This window comes from Zophobas morio, unplaced genomic scaffold, assembly GCF_036711695.1.
Source record: "Zophobas morio isolate AGI-343-1 ecotype UQ-CSIRO unplaced genomic scaffold, CSIRO_AGI_Zmor_V1 ptg000011l, whole genome shotgun sequence".
Taxonomy (NCBI): domain Eukaryota; kingdom Metazoa; phylum Arthropoda; class Insecta; order Coleoptera; family Tenebrionidae; genus Zophobas; species Zophobas morio.
This window is the reverse complement of record NW_026972116.1, coordinates 18446633-18464508: the sequence shown is the minus strand read 5'-3', so window position 1 is coordinate 18464508 and position 17876 is coordinate 18446633. Positions and strand designations below refer to the sequence as shown.

Below are 17876 nucleotides of genomic sequence, written 5' to 3'. Positions count from 1 at the left end.
TAATAAATAGCTCCAAGTTTTACATAATAATTAAAAACCAAATTTTTGAATTCGAGTTTTTTCGTTTTTTTGCATTTCCTGTGAAAATTTGCCATAGTAATGTATAATTTTTTTACACCTTCCGAAACTAGAGATTTCAGCGAACAAAAAGCACACCGATTTTTTTTAAAAAGCAAATATTTTGACGTGAGAATTTTCAGTTGAAAATTAGGGTGGTTTTTCGATATTAAATCAAAATAAGGGAAAAAAATAAATATTTTGAATCAAAAAAATTACAATGAGTTTGGGACATAAATAGGTAAGTTTTCACCAAATTTCGTGAAAAAAAAAATTTTGTGGGAGATAAAAATAAAAAACCAAAAATTCGGTTATTTGCATTTTTCGCATAAATTTTGAGGAAGGAAAGTGTAAATACAAAAGTTGTAGATCTTTTTATTACCTACAACTTTGCCATTTAACTTTTTGCGATAGGACTTGTAATTTTGCCGGAAATCGTGATAAACCGTTTTCTACCCTTAAAAGCTCACCCTCTTCCCCTCCCGGACCCCAGATCGCCCGTAAATTATTTTTTCCTTTATTTTTGTTATATTTTCTTCCTTTTTCAGTGGGTATCATCCTGTTCTAATTTTTTTTCACTTTTTACCATTTTCAAAGGCTTAGAACATGTCCAGCTGATTTCAAAAAAACAGGACAAGATGAGCAATTCAGGTTCTCATAGATCGAAAAGCAATGGGAATATGACGTTTATATAACTGTAATTTGTCCCTTTTTTTTTAAATCAACTGTACATGTGATATGTAGGGGAAAGCGAGTCAGGGTAGGTAGCTTTTTGGAAAATATTATGCATACCGTTATTATGCATAATAACTGAAAACTTCAGTTATTACGCATAATTCCTAATGTTTCCGGTTATTATGCATAATAACTGATAAGTTTAGTTATTATGCATAATTCCTAAAATGTCTAGTTATTATGCATAATAACGGATTTCGGATATTAGCTGTAACATATATACAAACTACATCCACATAATATAAAGGCAGGGTCATCTTACCACTTTCTCGTTAAGACAACCGCTTGTCTGCCCCAACCACCATAAACGTTTCAATCCCTTAAGCTGCGGTGAAATGTAATAAAACCGAAACAAAGGTACCGGAAAACTTGTGGGGGACAGTTATCAGACGCTAATTCCGTGTCGCGATAGTGAGGATTACACGCCCGACCGCTGTAATCCTTGCAGGGGTAGATGCATCTGTATGTAGACAACTTGAACCGTTCATGATATATTTTCCCGTTTTATTGTCGAGAGGGTTCCTCGTAAAAATCCCCGTTTCCTCATTTTCCTTTGAATAATCGGCAAGAAAATCCCGCGTTGAAAAAAACGCAAAACAAAAATTTAAGTAAATGTATAAATTTTGACGGGTAGCTTCATAGCTAAATTTATTGTATTCAACAATATTTTTAAATTACGTGGCGCTTTGCTGGGAATAAAAAACTTAAAATTTTCCGTTCCATAAATATGGAACGCCGAAAAGCATAAATTCGTTGACCAAAATGACTTTATAACAACATTTCCCATTAGCCATCTCTCGGGACCTAGTCGCAAAGCAAAATTAAATTTACGGCGCTTTTTGCGTGTCGAAGTCCGCAACAACGTCGCGTCGTTATGAAAAGCGTCTTTTTTGTGTTTATTGTCAAACCCCGTCTTCGCCGGCCTAATTGGTCCAAGGAGCACCGCTTCAGCCTCATTAAATTATGCACGGTTGGTTTAATCGGCGAAAGAGTGGAGAGCTAGAAAAACTGTAGACTTGTAGTAGTTATTTTAGTCTTACATGGTTAGGGCTGGGGCCGGCTAACAAAGCCAATCTTGCTGATCCGCGGTCGTGGAGGGCTTTAGCCCTTCGCACGCCCAATTGACTCGGCACCCGCTCGTTCGACAAAGCGCCGCACTTCTCCTTTCATTCAACCGGAAGTTATGAGGAACTCATTGAAATATCCGAACGGAACTTATGCCACACTTCATCATCTTGTTTATTATGTTAGTTTTCCGGGAGGGAAAACTTGGCGCTTTGGTGGTGGGAAGGTTGGGAAAAGTTCGGGTGTGGGGGTTGAGGGTCGAAGGTGGGAAATTGGTGGAAAATTGTTGTACTGATTTTTGTGTTGTGAGAAATTTAAACCACAGTGAGCGATTTTTTGTTTAGTTTAGATTTTCTTTTTACAGATGATGTAGCAAAAAATACATAAGAAAAAATACTCAAAGGACATTTCAAAGGGAATATTAAATATTGTATTAAATTGGGACTGGAGGCCCAGTTGATTGATATTAGAGTGAACTTTTGTATAAATTTATGTAAAGGAGGCAAAGTGGGAGCAGTTCGTATTACGAAAGCAGATTTATGACTATCTCTGACGAGAAATAATTGTTTTTTAAACTTTTCATTGTATTGATTTCTATAGAGCGCAGACGTATTATGCACGTCATTGGTAATTCCATCCGAATTTTTAATTTTCCTCTTTTTGTACTTTTGCATATTCAAACATAGTGTTACGTTTGATCGGATGATTGAAATCGACGTGGGTTAAACTCATCAATTTATTCCATAATAATTCGAATTTACACGACTAACTAATACAGCAATTATGTACAAAATAATTCCGGCACAACTTCACTGGGTTTTGTCGACACTCGTTGAACTCCCCTCGACTGAATAATAATCTCGTTCCCGAAGGTGGTCTCCATTTAAACCATATTCCTTTCTCGATGTTCCGCAATCGAGGTCTTTCTCAAATCCATCGCGACTTCCGCTTTCTCGGCGTATTTCGTAGCAATAGTATCACTATAAATTTTTTTATCAATTAAGCTATATGTATTTTTTTTTAATAATTGATAAATTGTTACAAACATTTGTTACAATAAAGTTTAATTTCCCTGTGAACGTTTTTTACCAAAAAATCCTCGTTTAGTTTTCTTTGAAACAATCTTCAAACTATAGACACTTATTTTAACAAGGTGGCAAAAGGCAGATAGCATTTAAATTCACAACATGCTGAGATATCGTAAAAATATAAGCATTCTAGATGAGTAACATTTTCTAAACTTTTAACTGTAGCTTTTATCAGTGTCACTGTTGATAAATTTTAGTCATTTTAATAATTTAACATAAAAAAATCCTATACAGAATTTCCGAAATTTAAGTTCCCAGTGGAGCATCAAATTTGTGAAAAATTATTTGTAAATTTTAAAAAATTTTAAAATACCAAAATTGTTGTAAATAATATTCACTAGGAGAACATATTTCTGAAAATTTTCAGCAACACTTAAACTTTGGTAAATCATACACTAATTTAATAATTTTCTGAGATTCAGTCGTCAGGATTCTTATTAGGTGGACAAACCAAAATTAACGATCTTAATTCCTAAATCCTTGCCATGACTCCAATTTTCTTGAATTTCTACTTTCCGAACGTAGGCTAAGAAAAGTACCTGTTATAACAGGGTCCACCCGACGAGTGGCTATTTTCACGTTTTCTCGACGTTTCATCATCTCTACAGTACGAAAAAGTAGGTCTCGCGTTTCCATCAAATTTTACATCTGTGTTGGGAATATCATGCAGATGGTAAAACGTTAACTAAAATTTGTCTAATCATCCCTATCAAATATTTGATGACGTCCTCCAAAATGTTTTTTGTTAACGCTATTTAAATCTTATCAAATAATATACTTCTATACTTGTGGTTTATGAATCCACCGTGATTTTTTACCCCAGGCATAAAAATGTTGTATTACTAACACGAAGATTGCTGGTCCGATCCCATGGGTCTGATTTTTTTTTTTACATTGTGACTGGTATTATCGATATTTTTTATTATTAATAAGCACGTGTACTGCACGTGTCAGAATTGACATACATGTCCTTGTTGAAATATTGATCGGAACATTTTTCAATGGGAAAATTCACTAGAAACAGGCAGCTGTGTTTTTTCAATCCATTCTCTTTTCGGAACAATTGGTTAACGGTTCATGCGATAAACAAGTTAATAGAGTGTGTTTTAGTAACACAATGCGTTCGAATCAAAGTCAGTGGCAGAGTGTGGGTGATTGAAGTATGACACATTAATAAACTCACAAAAATAAGCTCTACAAGAATCTTTACAAAAATATAACCAATCATATGTTTACTTCTCAAGCGTAGGCTACTTTGTTTTAATGTATAGGTTATCACAAATAAAATTTTGCAAAACAACTTTAAATATGGAAAATATTTGGCAAAAAGACAGATGACAAAAGAAAGAATAAACTGTAATAATCAAATACAGGGTGGTCTATTTGAAAAAAGTGAAATATCAACATTTGAAAATAATAATAATAAAAAAATATATAAACACTCGCTCGGTATATTAAGACTCAATTTATACCGGAACAAAGCTCATATCTTTGTTTATAACTTCACAAAATATTGTAACACAGATTTTAAAAGCAAATCCAATGCGATTTTTTTTTTGTACATCCTTCCGTTGCTAAAAAATAAAAAAAAATGGAATAACCTGGCAACGTCGCATCGGAATTTCAAAAATAAACTCTGATTACAAAGTCTAAGAAGAAGTGAATCAGGATATGTAAAAATATATAGGGTATCTTATTTGAAAAAAATAAAAAAAAATAAAAAAGAAGCATACAACTTTAGTTTTAGACTTTTTTCTATATTTCTATTAATTAAGGAGCTAGTACCTGCTAAGATAAAACTGATTATGGCAAATGACATACCTTATAAGAAAAGAAGGAGAGGGTGGGCGGGGCTAGTAGCTGCTAAAATAAGACCAATTTTGACAAATGACATACCTTCTAAGAAATGAGAGTAGGGTAGGTGGGGCTTGTACTTGTTGAGGCTGATTTTGGTAAATTAGATATTCTCTAAGAAAACCGAGGGTGGGTGGGCGGGGCTAGTACCTGCTAAGATAAGAATGATTTTAGCTAATGAGATACCCTCTAAGAAAACAGAGGGTGGGCGGGTGGGGCTAGTGTCTGATTTTAGCAAATGACGTATCCTCTAAGAAATTTAATTCAGTTATTAACGAGGCTCCAAAGCACTTTCAAATTATTTCCAAACAGGAATACCTCGAACCTCAAGATTTGTTTTAAATTTTCCAAAAAAAAAAAACGGGGTCCCAAAATTAAGTCAAAAATAGGTCAGGTCAGAATTTTCCAAAAATAGAGCACCAAAGTCCTCCAAAATTGTTTTAAATATTTTACAAAAAAAATTTCCATGGGTATCTAAGAATGTCCCGAGTTAAAAAAAACATTCCGGCACTCAAGACTTTTCAAATTCGTAAAAAATAAAACACTGAAAGCTCAAAAGATTTTTTCAAGTTCATCCAGCAACAAAACAACAGTTTCCTTTAAATTTATCAGAAAATCAAACACCAAGGGACCTAAAATTAACTGCGAGCATTTTAAACGTAAGGTTTTGAAAACTTTGACAATTTTTAATTGCTTACTCGATTTTTGCTGATTTGTACCTCCGCTTAGTGAATCGTCCGGTATATTTCAAAATTTTGAGATGATTTTTTTTTGGAGAAGGTTAACATTTTGCTGTCTCCACTATAATTTTAAGAGATTTTAAAATTTTGAAAGAATCAGTTTCATTCAACGGAAATATAAAACTTGCATTTTGTATTTTATAATTTATAAATACCAACAGCTATTCACATTACTAAATTTTAGTAGTAGGTATATATACTTAAACAATTTTATCGCTTTACGAAGGAAAACTGGGAATATAATTATTAAAACTGATAGAGTTTTAAGTTCAATTTTTGGTAAGTAAGATCATCCTTATTTTAGAAACAGTAATAAAAGGAAGAAATAAAAAAAAATCTGCATTATATCCAAGGATCATAAAGGAAGAAAAAAAACAGAATGTAAAATGTATTTATCCAGATCTAGACAGATTATTTCAACAACACTTCTAACTGTGTGAATTCTTAATTATGCTTACAGAAAATTTACTTATTTAGGTTTCTAAATCTTTGCATCCATAGTTCAAATAATTTCTGATGAAAGGATCGCAATCTTCCAAAATTGATAGTTATGTATCTCAAAAAATTGTAGCAAAACGCTGTGTTTTGCAATGCGTCCAATTGTTTTAAAATACAATTCTACACATTCAACAGAAAATTGGTAAAATGTAATTCGTGGTGAAGCTTTTTTCCCTCTTTTCCGATAATGTTTTCACATTTTTATTGAATTTGTTCTGACTCTTTCTAAATTTCGTAAGTTGCATTATTTTTAAGGGTTCACTTGCCGTCTGAATTTCTTATAACGTATCTTGAGATTAATATATAATAAGAACACACCATTAAAAATCAATAAAGGTCGAGGTTAAACTTTATCGTTGAATAAATTAACACTTTGTACTTACTTTCAGGTTTTTTTTTGTTTGTTAAAATCGTTCTACGTCACACTTTCCAACATGCTAAATATAGAAAAAATGACACAACTATGAAATTGTTCAAAGTTTAAATCCGGAGGGAATGTGGCCTCTTCGAGTTTTATTAATGGTACTTGGCGTGATAACATATAGAAGATTTTGCGGTGGTGTTACCAGTTCGTTCAAAGCACTCTCAATTCCGAAAACAGGAGCTCAATAAGTTCTGTATTTATCGATCTAAAATTTAGGCGTTGCAGATTTTTTCTTTTTTGATTTATTATATATTTTTTGATTTATTATATCTACAGAGCCACATTTTTTTGTAACTTAATCTGAAGACATTGCTGAATGAATCTCTTGGAATTTCTTCTACCTTGCGGATAGAATGTAATTTAATTTAAAATGTCAGAAAAGTAATGAATAAAGGGGTGCAGTTTAATATGAATCGCCCGCCACTGCGTCGTCCCCCAGCATCAAACCCATCCAAAAATCATTTAAAAATCCTATTTTCTTTGGTCGTGTTGTGCCGGATAAACTCAAGGGATAATGTGAAAGACCCCTACTGCTTAGGAAAATAAATATAGCTTACGTAACCGTTCTATTGTTCATCCTTGCAGTGATGACAGAACGCAGAGCATTAATATTCATAACGGTGCCGCATTTCCACCGTGTCTTTATGCGGGGTGACGCCAGGAATAGCGAAAGCCTTTCTGTGTAGGGAGTGCATCGTGAAATATAAAGCATTTATTGCAACAGTCATAAATGGGGTGTGACATAAAATAAAGCAATATTAAACATCCACAGATATCAACACCCAAAGTTATTACACTTACTTAATGTCATCATCAAACTTCCATAAAAGGAGTCGAATGGTTAATTAAACGCTATTAATCAAAGACCGGCATTTGCGGCGAAGGTTAACTTTTTTTGTGTATTTGTGTACCTAGGTGCATAGGTGCAAATATGGACTCAAAGGACGTTTATTATCGTTAGGCCGGAATTCGCAACGTTGACACTGCTGCACAAACATTCTAAATTGCCAATAAAATTGCTTTCCGACACTAAATAAACGACATAATCTTCTAATACCATGTAATATCATTAGGCTGGTAGGAGAGGGAATGTCACCTCAATTACAGATGTGACACTTGGTACACCGAGAACTTTGCTATTGAGTTGGATTTTGATGTAGCGGCTATTAGATGCGGGGTTCTGGTTGATCATCTAACAGAAATATTTTTATTTCCATTATGTATTACAAAACTCGTAGATAGCAGAAGTTAGATTAGGACAGAGTAAATAAATATATATTTCTTATAGATATCTAGCTACTTTAGAGGTTCCACAGGGATCCAGTCTCGGTTTTCCGTTATTTTTAATACTTATCAACGACATAGTAGGCGTTATTAAGTTAATTTTTTTTTACACTTCAAATAAGTCAAGGCCCACTCGACTTAATGCTACCTACTTTTCCAACTCGGTCTTCCACTCACCGCGTTTTTTTCGCCGTTTCTCGTTCTTAATTTCAATTACTCCAATCCATAAAAGCCTGACATAAAACAAATCTCCATTTCTGCAATTCTAATCTTCATCCCTAATGGCGGACGTGAGAAATTCGCAACACCGCGATAAAATCTAATTTAGCTCCCCCTTGAAGTTTTTCATACCTGAACGAAATGAATTTTCCTGCAGAGAAAGTCAGTTTGTGCACCAATTTATCTTTTCACAGAAAAATCCCATTGACACATTCAATTTCGCCAAGTGTGTCGTAAACCCGTGAATGGTCCGCATCTCTATTCATCCTCCTTGTCGATATTTTCAGTAAGCAAAGTTAAGGAAAAAATCCTTTAGGAGTTCGTCACATTGCAAAGGTGATTCCAGCAGGAGCCCTGCCGTTGTAATCTATCGATTATTCGCAGAACGGGTCAGACCCCCGGTCTCTAGGGAGTCCTGTTTCTGTTTATAAAGCACCACGCTAAAAGAACACACACGCTGAGGGCTCTTCAGAGGACGTGGAGTACGGGCTACCCTTTCATCTTCTTAGCGGAGTGTTGACCAAGGCTTGATCTTTAATTAAATCATAAATAAACAGCGACCGGGCAGGAGTTCATTTCGAGAGACATGAGATGTTAACGGGGGTTATTTATGGCGCTTCCAATAATCGTGGGGTCGTTAAGGGGGCACTCTATGAGGCGTAAACCACCTTATGTCGACGTTGCACTTACGTCGTTTCCGGACTAGTTGAAACATCTAGAAATTTTGTGTTTTATTGGAGGACGAAAAGCAACCCCTAATTACGCTAATGTATATTCGACTGTGGAAGGTAGGGCTGCTGCGTTTAATTCATTACGGCGGATAGAAACAGTACCTCTAAACAAGCATTCCCTTGGAGGCGACCCTCCGATATTGAGAGATAACGAACTAGGGGTGATTTGCTATGCGGTTGCCCTCTGTTATACAATGGAACCGACAGAATTAGCCAATTACGCTGCCCTACGTGCTCTATGTTTTAATTACAAGTAAATGATGGAATTTATTTTTAACACAATTTGCTCGTTATGAAGGATGAATATCGATTTTGGAAAGTTTGGGGGAGGGAAAGAAACTTCTTTTCAATAACAATTAGTTTAATAGACCCACTCAGATATCGATAAACGGTCAGTACATGTGATTGCTCCTTAGATGTCGGAAGGCTGCAACTGGTCCTATAAACAACATATTAGAACTATCTACTTCAAGTCTAGAGTCTAAGAGAAACTTTCAAAATAAACATTTTCAATGTTAGAATCAGTTAGAGCCTATGGTGCTCACAACAACAATAATTATCATTAAACAGCACCCTTTACACAGTTTGAAATTATAGATTTTATACACTGAAACAATACGACTATATTATGTTACTGCAGTAAAATATTTCCTATACTAGAATCTATTCACATGCATTCTTTCCAATCAGTAACAGTTTAGACTATCAGTACTTTACAAAACAATGAGAGAATGTCAAAATATCCAAAACTCTACGAAGTACATTATTTTAAAGCTGGTCAACGAGAGGATCGTACTTTGTCGCCCTCGTTGGCACTTAAAGGGATATGGAAGAAGCTGCAGTCAATTTTAACACTCGTTCCAACACAACGAGATCTAGAGTCGATCTCGTTGACTTGGAAGGGTACGCACGCAAAGTAGAACGATAAGCTCAAATAATTACAGTTTATATAGTATTATTCACAGGCACCTTTACAGAGATACACCTAATAATCTTTCGATGTAGGTAAGTAAATCCGCGCTATTTGGTCAACTTAAAAGGCTTCTATGACTTTTATTGCTTTACTAGTTACATACTTACATACGACAACTACAAGCAGTTTTAGAAAGTTTAATTTTAACCAAGTATAGTCTAGTATCATTATTTTATGAACATATATTTATTGGATTTTATTTATTAGTTCTCCTTGTTATTTAAATTGGAATAAATTTATTAGTTAATTTTAATAGTAAGAAAAAACCATTCGACACGAGTTCGAACCAAATACAAGATGTAAAATTCCACAAGCGGGTTTTTTTCAACTGTATTTAGTCCAGACTACAAGCGAAGTGACCATAATTAAATCTACTATGTCGGTACGAAGCCATTTTTTTTAAGTACTCATCATAGTCGATTTACTTTTACCTCAAGTCCACATTATATATAGTTGCCGTCAACCAAAAATATGTTTGTCAAAAGGGTCGATTCAACATCATTTTTAGGTTAAAGATTCGGGGTTAAATTTACATATATTTGAATATCTACATAGCTGAGCAATTTTTCTGGTTCCCGAACGTATTTATACTAACGGCAAAATAACACTTTGATCATTTTGCACATATACGCTATACACAAGGGAATTGACACTATCGAGTCGAGAGCTATACCAATAAAATCCAACTTGAATAATATATAAATGGTAGAGGAGACGGGGGTGTGATGCGGGCTACTTAGTGACTTATCATAAACTAACCTAACCTACTCTAGTCTAAAGTTAAGTGGCCAAAATTTCGACCTATCACGATATAACAAGCGAATCCTTCGATTCTGATATGTATGTGATCTTAGTTGATATAATTATAAAAATTCTGAAACAATCTCAAACAGAACGAAAACCCTATCCTACGAACCAACGGATAAAACACAATGACAAGACTATTACTAGAATGAAATCTACAACTTGCACTACTCACAAGTAGAAAATGGCCTGCTATGCTTGAATATACCTGTTTTTGAAATTGTGGAGTATAGTGACTTTACAAGTTGCTGTTGTAGACTAGGGGTTTCCAGAACAACTAAACACCGGTGCTGTGTGAGGTCAGCCGATATGTACAATTGAGGAACATTTGGTGTGATATGTACACATATGAATAATTAACACCCAGGGACACTTACACAAATATACAATATACACAGAGAGCTTAGAAACCTTGCCTAAAAGGATTTCGCCCTGCTTCAGCCGGTCGAAACGGATTCGGATTTGACGGTTCCGGTTGCTGCTGGTTCCAACTTGGAGGCCTAGGTGGCGGTTGCGGCTGTTGGTAAGACGGTACTTCTTGCTGGTAGTTCTGTTGGTACGACTGTTGGGCGTACCCTTGCTGCTGGTAGGTACCGTTAGCGTCGAAATTAGTTTCTTGTTGTTTGTATTCTAGATGGTTTTGTATTTCTCCAGAAACGGGTTTTTGCTCTTGCATGGAGTACGTCTGGTACTCTTTGTTGGGTGGATCGGACATGAGGATGTTTGCCTCGTTTTCGAACGGTTTGAAATCGTAGATGTGCTTGAGGTACATTAATACTGGAGCGTACAAGAGGTTGGAGAAAGCGATGCCAACATTGAGGGCCGTGAAACCTATTGCCTCCACCACGCCTCCGGCTATGATAGGTCCCACAGCGTACGCAACCGAGTATGAAATGTCGGCGATGGCGTAGATGCTGCCGTAGATCGAAACGTATCGCACGTCCACCAGGTAACCAAGGGTAGGCAAAAGGGCGGTATCTATGAGGGCGATGCCGAAGCAGATACCGCAGATCGGGATCATGAGAAGTTTGTAGGAGTTGGCGAAGGGGATGATGAAACAGCAGAGCCCCTCCAACGCGAGTCCCCCCGCCGCCATCAACCACTGATAATGGGGGTACTTCTTCGCCATCTTCACCGTCAAAATGACGCCTAAGACGTGCGGGAAGAACGCCGGTAACCAGATCATCCCAATCTTCCAGTTGTCGGTAGTAAGGTTGTCTTCCATCCACAAGGAGATCGTCGGCTCTAAGAACGCCAAGGCCACGTTGGACATCATCAGCGCCCCAGAACACACGGCGATGTACGGGTCCATGAAGAGCCTCCATATGGGCACCGAAGGGGGCTTGGCCAGCGCCGACTCCTTCAACTGGGTCTTGATAGGCTTCATCACCAAGAGCAGCATGAAGCCGTCCATCAGTGACACGAACGCCAAAATGAGGAACGGCACTTCTTTCCCCGCGAACTGGTATAGCGCGCCCCCGAAAGGGGGCGCCACCAGGCAGCCAAAACTGATGAAGGCCAGCGCTATGCCGAGCGCCTTGGAACGCTCGGCCTCCTCCGTGAAGCGATCTGCGATCATGGCCAGCCCCGAGGTGTCCGCGAAGGCCGAGCCGACCCCTTGAAGACTTCGCGCGAAGAAGAGGAGGCCGTAGCTGCGGCCGCACGCGAACACCGCCGTCGAGAGGAACATGATGCAGAGCCCGATCATCATGGGGATGTCGTAGCCGATGCGGTCGATCAGTGCCCCGGAGAAGGGGTTGACCATGAGCTGGACGATCGCCTTGGATGCGAATAGGATGCCGGTAGCCTGGTCCTGGCCGTGGTGGTCGTGTTTGTACGGAGTACCTGGTGGAAGTGTCGAGTTTCCCGGAAGTTGGATAGCTTCGTCGTTGTAGGCACCTATGTATCGCAGATAGTCGGGGATGATGGGTACTATCACCATGTACAGCATGTTATCCAGGAGCAGGGCGATGGACACTATTACTAGGATGAGTTTCCGCTGGGTGCGCGGTTCTTGCAGCTTGGTCCACACCACCTCCTTCAGCTCCCCGAACTCCATGTTTATGATCGGAATCGTCGTCATGGCGGCCAAAGACCAGCAAGCAGACAGCGGATTGCGCGACGTGGTTACTTAGAGCGATTCGGAGGGGACGGGGGAGCGCAGTGCCATCGGGTTAACCTGGACATAGAACATATATTAGAGTCTTTCTACGGCCGGGTGGGGAGGCACTGCGCTGACCCCCCGCACCCCGTATTTTTTTTAGGATCGCGGAGGTTAAAGCGCACAGAACGAAGTTTCTTATTATACTTTTAGCTAAATTGTCGAAAGCAGCTACGCTAAAAAGGACAAACATTGCGGCAGAAAAAAAGCTAGAATATTTATAGCACTAGGTATAGTAACATTGACACACTATATTCGATACTATTTTACCGTGCAGGTGATTGCTGATCTAAATAAGTCGGTTTTCGGTAAAACTGTAAACTTTTGATAATATCTACATAAGTATAGGAAACAATACAAGGTGAATTCCAGTTGGTTTAAATTTTAGAGTCCAAAGATGTGCTTCATAATTTTGCACCAAATTTAAAGCAAAAACCCAAAATTTTTTACAAAGTTTGACTACATAATTGCCCCCAAACTAAATAGAGAGAAGTGGGAGATAAAATCATCAACGTTAAACCCACTACCCTCCAAATATTTTAGACAAAATTTAACAAACATGGTGGAACTTAAAGACGACTTTAAACAATGAATTTAACAAAAGGCACCAATGGCAACTAATGCTTTTAGAAATACCGGTGTCCTGTGCCTATAGAAGAAAAACGTTTTTGGGTAAAGGATCCTAATTTTTCCCCAAATAAAACCACGTTAAGAAATTCAAAATAAAAATGATCGTCAACAGGAACGAATAAAAAAATCAGCCATCATAACTTCAAAGAACACAAAGCTCCTTTAAGAGTTTAGTCATAGGTTTCTAGATGCTTTAGAGTCTACAAATGTTTAAAAATGAAGATAGAGTGTTCAACGCAGATGATGGTCGTATCCGTCACTCTTTGATGTTCACTCTTATAGAAAGTGGTGGAAATGACGCGACCCGCAATATTTAGGTTATGTAGCTGCGTAGTCAATCTTATATATTAATATATAAATCTCCTGACGTTACTAGTTAAACTCGTAGGCTTTTTGTGTAAAATTTGCTTTATAAATGCTTCTGAACTGCAGTTTAATATAAAATAAATTTCTTCCACTTACAACAATTAAAATATTTTCTGGTTATATCTTATTCTGCTGAAGTGGGGGCTGTCCTTTTTTCTGCAACATTGTAAACAACACAAAAGACTAACACAGTTTTATTATTATTGTCAAAATCGACAAGGTACAAAATTTCGAAATTCAAATTACCAGTAATAGAAAGTGAAATAGAAGTATGAATATTTTGGTAATGATTCAACTACTGGAGAAAGTACCAAGATATCGTAATTTTCTGATAGTTTTCGATTATACTAGAGAAAATTACTGAGTTTAAGTCGAATTTTGACATTCTAAATAATTTTGACTAAAATGTGGTACGGTAGTCAAACCAGCTTTTGAAATTACTGATGGCATTTGAGAAACTGGAAGTGGAAAAGCAAAATTGGTTTTTTCCATTTTCTTGTGTTTTATTATATGTTCAAACTTTCATACTTTTCTAAGGAGAGGTCCAAAAATTTGGGACTATGAGTTTACTTCCTGCAGTAAAAGTTCTACCCAATTTTCTTGTCTAATGGCCTTAATAATAAGTGAATTAAGTTTTATAACAAGAAACTTCTACATGAACTCTCATTCAGCCATGGTATAAATTAAAACAACAGCTGTGTTTGCGCAGCACTGGCTTTCTAAAGATTTTGTACGAGCATTCTATGGTTTAGGACTTCGTGATTATAAGAACTATAACTGTATTAAGTAAGTATTTCTATATTTTTGCGGTTTTTCCCTTTAGATCTCAAACAAAATGGAGCAAAAACCGCGTTCTCAAATTAACATATTCTTCTGAAATTTTTCTTCTATGGTAGCTTCGAACAACAAAAATCGTCCTTCTGTTGGTGCTAGACGATGAAGTTGACAAAGCAAACAAATGGAATTTCCCATTTGAGAAATCTAAAGTTGACAACTGTCCAGGGACACCAAAAAGTTGGAACTTCGATGTTCAAATCAAATATTGTTTTCCCTGAGTTCACAGCCCGAAAGTTTAGATTATTTTTCTTATCATTTTGCTGCTGAAATTTACAGATGAACGATGTCTCGAAGAAGCGGCAAAATAATTGCTTTTGTAGTAAGAAGTATGAAAATCTTTGTGATATGTTTAATCCCTCCAGGTCTTTATCAAGATTTATCACAGTTTCTATATAATTTTGTTGTCTTGTGTATAGATATAAATATTTCAGTTTTTCAATTGATTTTGTATTTAGTCAATACTCATTAACAATTAATGCAACTTTAAACGCTGGTTTCCATTCTCATAGATTTAACGTTTTTTGATGTATTATTTCTACCAATTCGTATATACATTCTTAAAATAGGGTCCCCACAAACGTATAATGATCTCATGACGCGTATTTACCAACCACTGAATAAAATATACATGAAGCAATCATCTTGATGCTTTCAATGTTTTCATAAAAGTATATAGTATTTCTTCATCATCACCTTGATGATGCCAGTATTTTAGACAAAACACATAGACCTTAAGTCAATGAATACGAGGAGCATTTACGAAAGATTGAAACTGATGCCATTACAGCGTCATAACCTAAAATTGCTAGACAAATCTAGTCTCCACCATACTTTAAATCGTTTTTAATTCAATATTGACTGGTATCTGAAAAACAACATAAATTCCTAAGGTAGTCAAAAGCGTCTCAGTACTGATGGGGACAACAGGAACGACTTGCTTTTGTAATCGCTTTTAAATTGTCATGCCATGAGTATCAAACAGAAATTTTGAGATGTCTGTCTTGTCATTATAGAAGTTTCTGGTGTCTGTTTTACCAAAGAAATAAATATTTTTGACATCCAGAAGGAACAAATATAGAACAGCGCCTGCCTAATAATCTCAATGGATCTCAAATATTTTTGCGTCCATAATATTGTAACTTCAAAAACTGTTATTTTTTAGCCTAATAACTTCAAAAACGCAGAAATTTTACACCACAATGATGTTTTTTTTTTTTGTAAAATCAAATATATGGAAGCATTGATTTTTACGTCAGTACCCGCCATTCGATACAAATACCAGACAATGCCTTTCAGCCGCAGGTAGACCATTAACATGGCTCCTCAATTATGCATTACGTAACGTGTCTATTGATTTCGGCCATCTTGTGCACCGGTCGCCATTTTGAGCCCCTCGCAAGCAGCCCCCAGCCCGACCGACGCAACTTTCCCACGGAAAAACCCCGACAACCCTACGTTTTTCGACAAAATTTGAATCAATGTTCTTACCTGTGTCCGGTAGCGCGCTTCCTATCCTCGTGGCGAAGAAACCGCGAATGTTGTTAGCGACTCGCGAATCTCCGAGTAGGCCTCCTGGGCCGTGCTGGCCGGCGCGAGTCTCCACGGTGCCGACGTCCAGGTGCACTGTTTGGCTCACTCCCGCTACGAACGACCGCTCCTGAGACGCAGCCCACGCTGTAATCTGGCGGCGCGGGATTTCGGCCGGGGGCGGGCTTGCGTCGAGGCACGCGCCCTCGCAGACACCCCTTCATTGGCGGCGGCCGACGACGTCACCCTTCGAGGGCCAATCGCGGCCGCCACGTCTTTGTTAATTTATGGCTTTGACATTAATACTGACTAAATATGGAAACGGGCCCAAGAGCGCCCGAGGATGGGGCCGCTGGTAATGGAATTTGCGATTGTGGGAACAACGAGACTGGGTAAATTGATAAAGAGGTACGAAGTTGGTATTGTTGGCGGGAATGGGTTGCTCACGGTGGACGAAGTTGTTTGACTGAACGGGGAAAGCGGGGTGGGGCGACGAAGGTGGCACAGGTGAAAATTTGACGATTTTTGCTAGAAGTAGAGTTGCGCAATATTTAAAACACATTTTTTTATTTTTCGAGTGTAAACCAAGGAAATATTGTGATACGGTCCATCCGTCGAACGGCTATATGTTCTATCGATGTTTCATGGCTCCTAGACATTGGAAAAATTGGTCTCCCGTTTCCGTCTATCTATCATCTGTCGTCTGTATCCATTTGTATTTGACAGATAATTTCCGAAACTACTGGACCGTTTGTCGTCAAATTTTATGACAATTTTAGGAATATCTCCACCAACAATTTGATGACGTCATCTCAAAGTTGTGCATGGTAAATTCTCTTAAATTTTATAAAATAGCACTTCCTGTACTTGTAGTTCATAAATCCGCCCTTTTTTTTACCGCAGGTATCCCGATTTTCGCAAAATTGGTTACACTACCATTTGAAGTGTCTTAAATAAGATTACATTACCCACTGTATGTTACACCAGTTGAAAGCTTTTTTCACGTCGGAAAGATAACAATCATACTGTCTAATCAAATTTTGTGCTATAATTCCACAGTTTAAAATCCAAAATTATGATGAGTATTTTTCTATCACAGTGTTGATTATTTTCCTCTTATTCTCACGTTTTTTTAAATAAAAAATTATTGTCCTTTTGACAATTTATTTTAAAGCTCACTTCTCTGATAATGTAAAGGTGAAATTATTTTGTAATTCAAGGTCGTTGTCAAAATTATTCTAGACTATAAAATGACACAAAAATTGATAAAAAAATATTACGACTAATATAAAACTAAAAACTACCCACAAAAATGAAATGTGATAATGACAGCTTTTAAATGAGTAATCTTTCTAAAACATTAATGTGATAAGATTATTGAGTCTATTAGAATAATCAAAATGGTTTTAAAATTTTGATTTTCCAGTCATTATAAATTATAAATGGTTTAAAATTGAAAAAGAAATCCATTCATTTGATTCCTGTGGATAAGGTTTTCTCCCTGCGTCATTATAAAAATTTACAAGCACTGTATACTAAATTCTAGACTATTTATATATTCTTAAATTTCATAAAAAATCATCAAAGAGAGATATATTCTATGAAGCTTTATTTTATATATAGTTCATCTAAAGATATAGTGCAGTTATGTTAATTGCTACTTAACTGACGGTAATCCGCTTGTCTGGCCAAGACCTTTTCCTATAAGAATAAAAAGTAAAATTATGTATTATATACCTACTAATGGAGTCAATGTCGTAAAAGCACTACACCTTTAGCCGAATTTCAAAAAACTGTCAAAAATTACATCATGATGACATTTTGTTTTGAAGAAAGATAATCTTATAAGATTCTTGAGCAACTTCCAATAATTTTAGGAGACG

At 36.8% G+C, this 17876-nt stretch overlaps 2 protein-coding genes across 2 annotated transcripts in view; both read right to left on the bottom strand.

Annotated features, from left to right (window-relative positions):
- Positions 1-16652, bottom strand: part of LOC135127359 (Choline acetyltransferase) — a 101072-nt gene extending 84420 nt beyond the window's left edge. Inside the window, exons 1-3 of the mRNA XM_064053805.1 lie at positions 16598-16652; positions 16304-16521; positions 15955-16198 (exon numbers count right to left, since the gene is read on the bottom strand). Of these exons, the coding sequence (XP_063909875.1) occupies positions 15955-16198; positions 16304-16521; positions 16598-16652 (517 nt within the window). The remainder of the gene's footprint in view (positions 1-15954; positions 16199-16303; positions 16522-16597) is intronic.
- Positions 9042-16044, bottom strand: Vacht (Vesicular acetylcholine transporter). The gene is made up of 2 exons (XM_064053435.1): positions 15955-16044; positions 9042-12651 (listed from the first exon to the last, which is right to left on the bottom strand). The coding sequence occupies exon 2, from the start codon at positions 12553-12555 to the stop codon at positions 10876-10878; it is 1680 nt and encodes a 559-aa protein (XP_063909505.1). The 5' UTR covers positions 12556-12651; positions 15955-16044; the 3' UTR covers positions 9042-10875.
- Positions 16653-17876: the final 1224 nt, after the last annotated feature.

Excerpts from the sequence above, each read along its gene's own strand:
- Vacht (XM_064053435.1), bottom strand. The coding sequence starts at position 12,555 with ATGACGACGATTCCGATCATAAACATGGAGTTCGGGGAGCTGAAGGAG.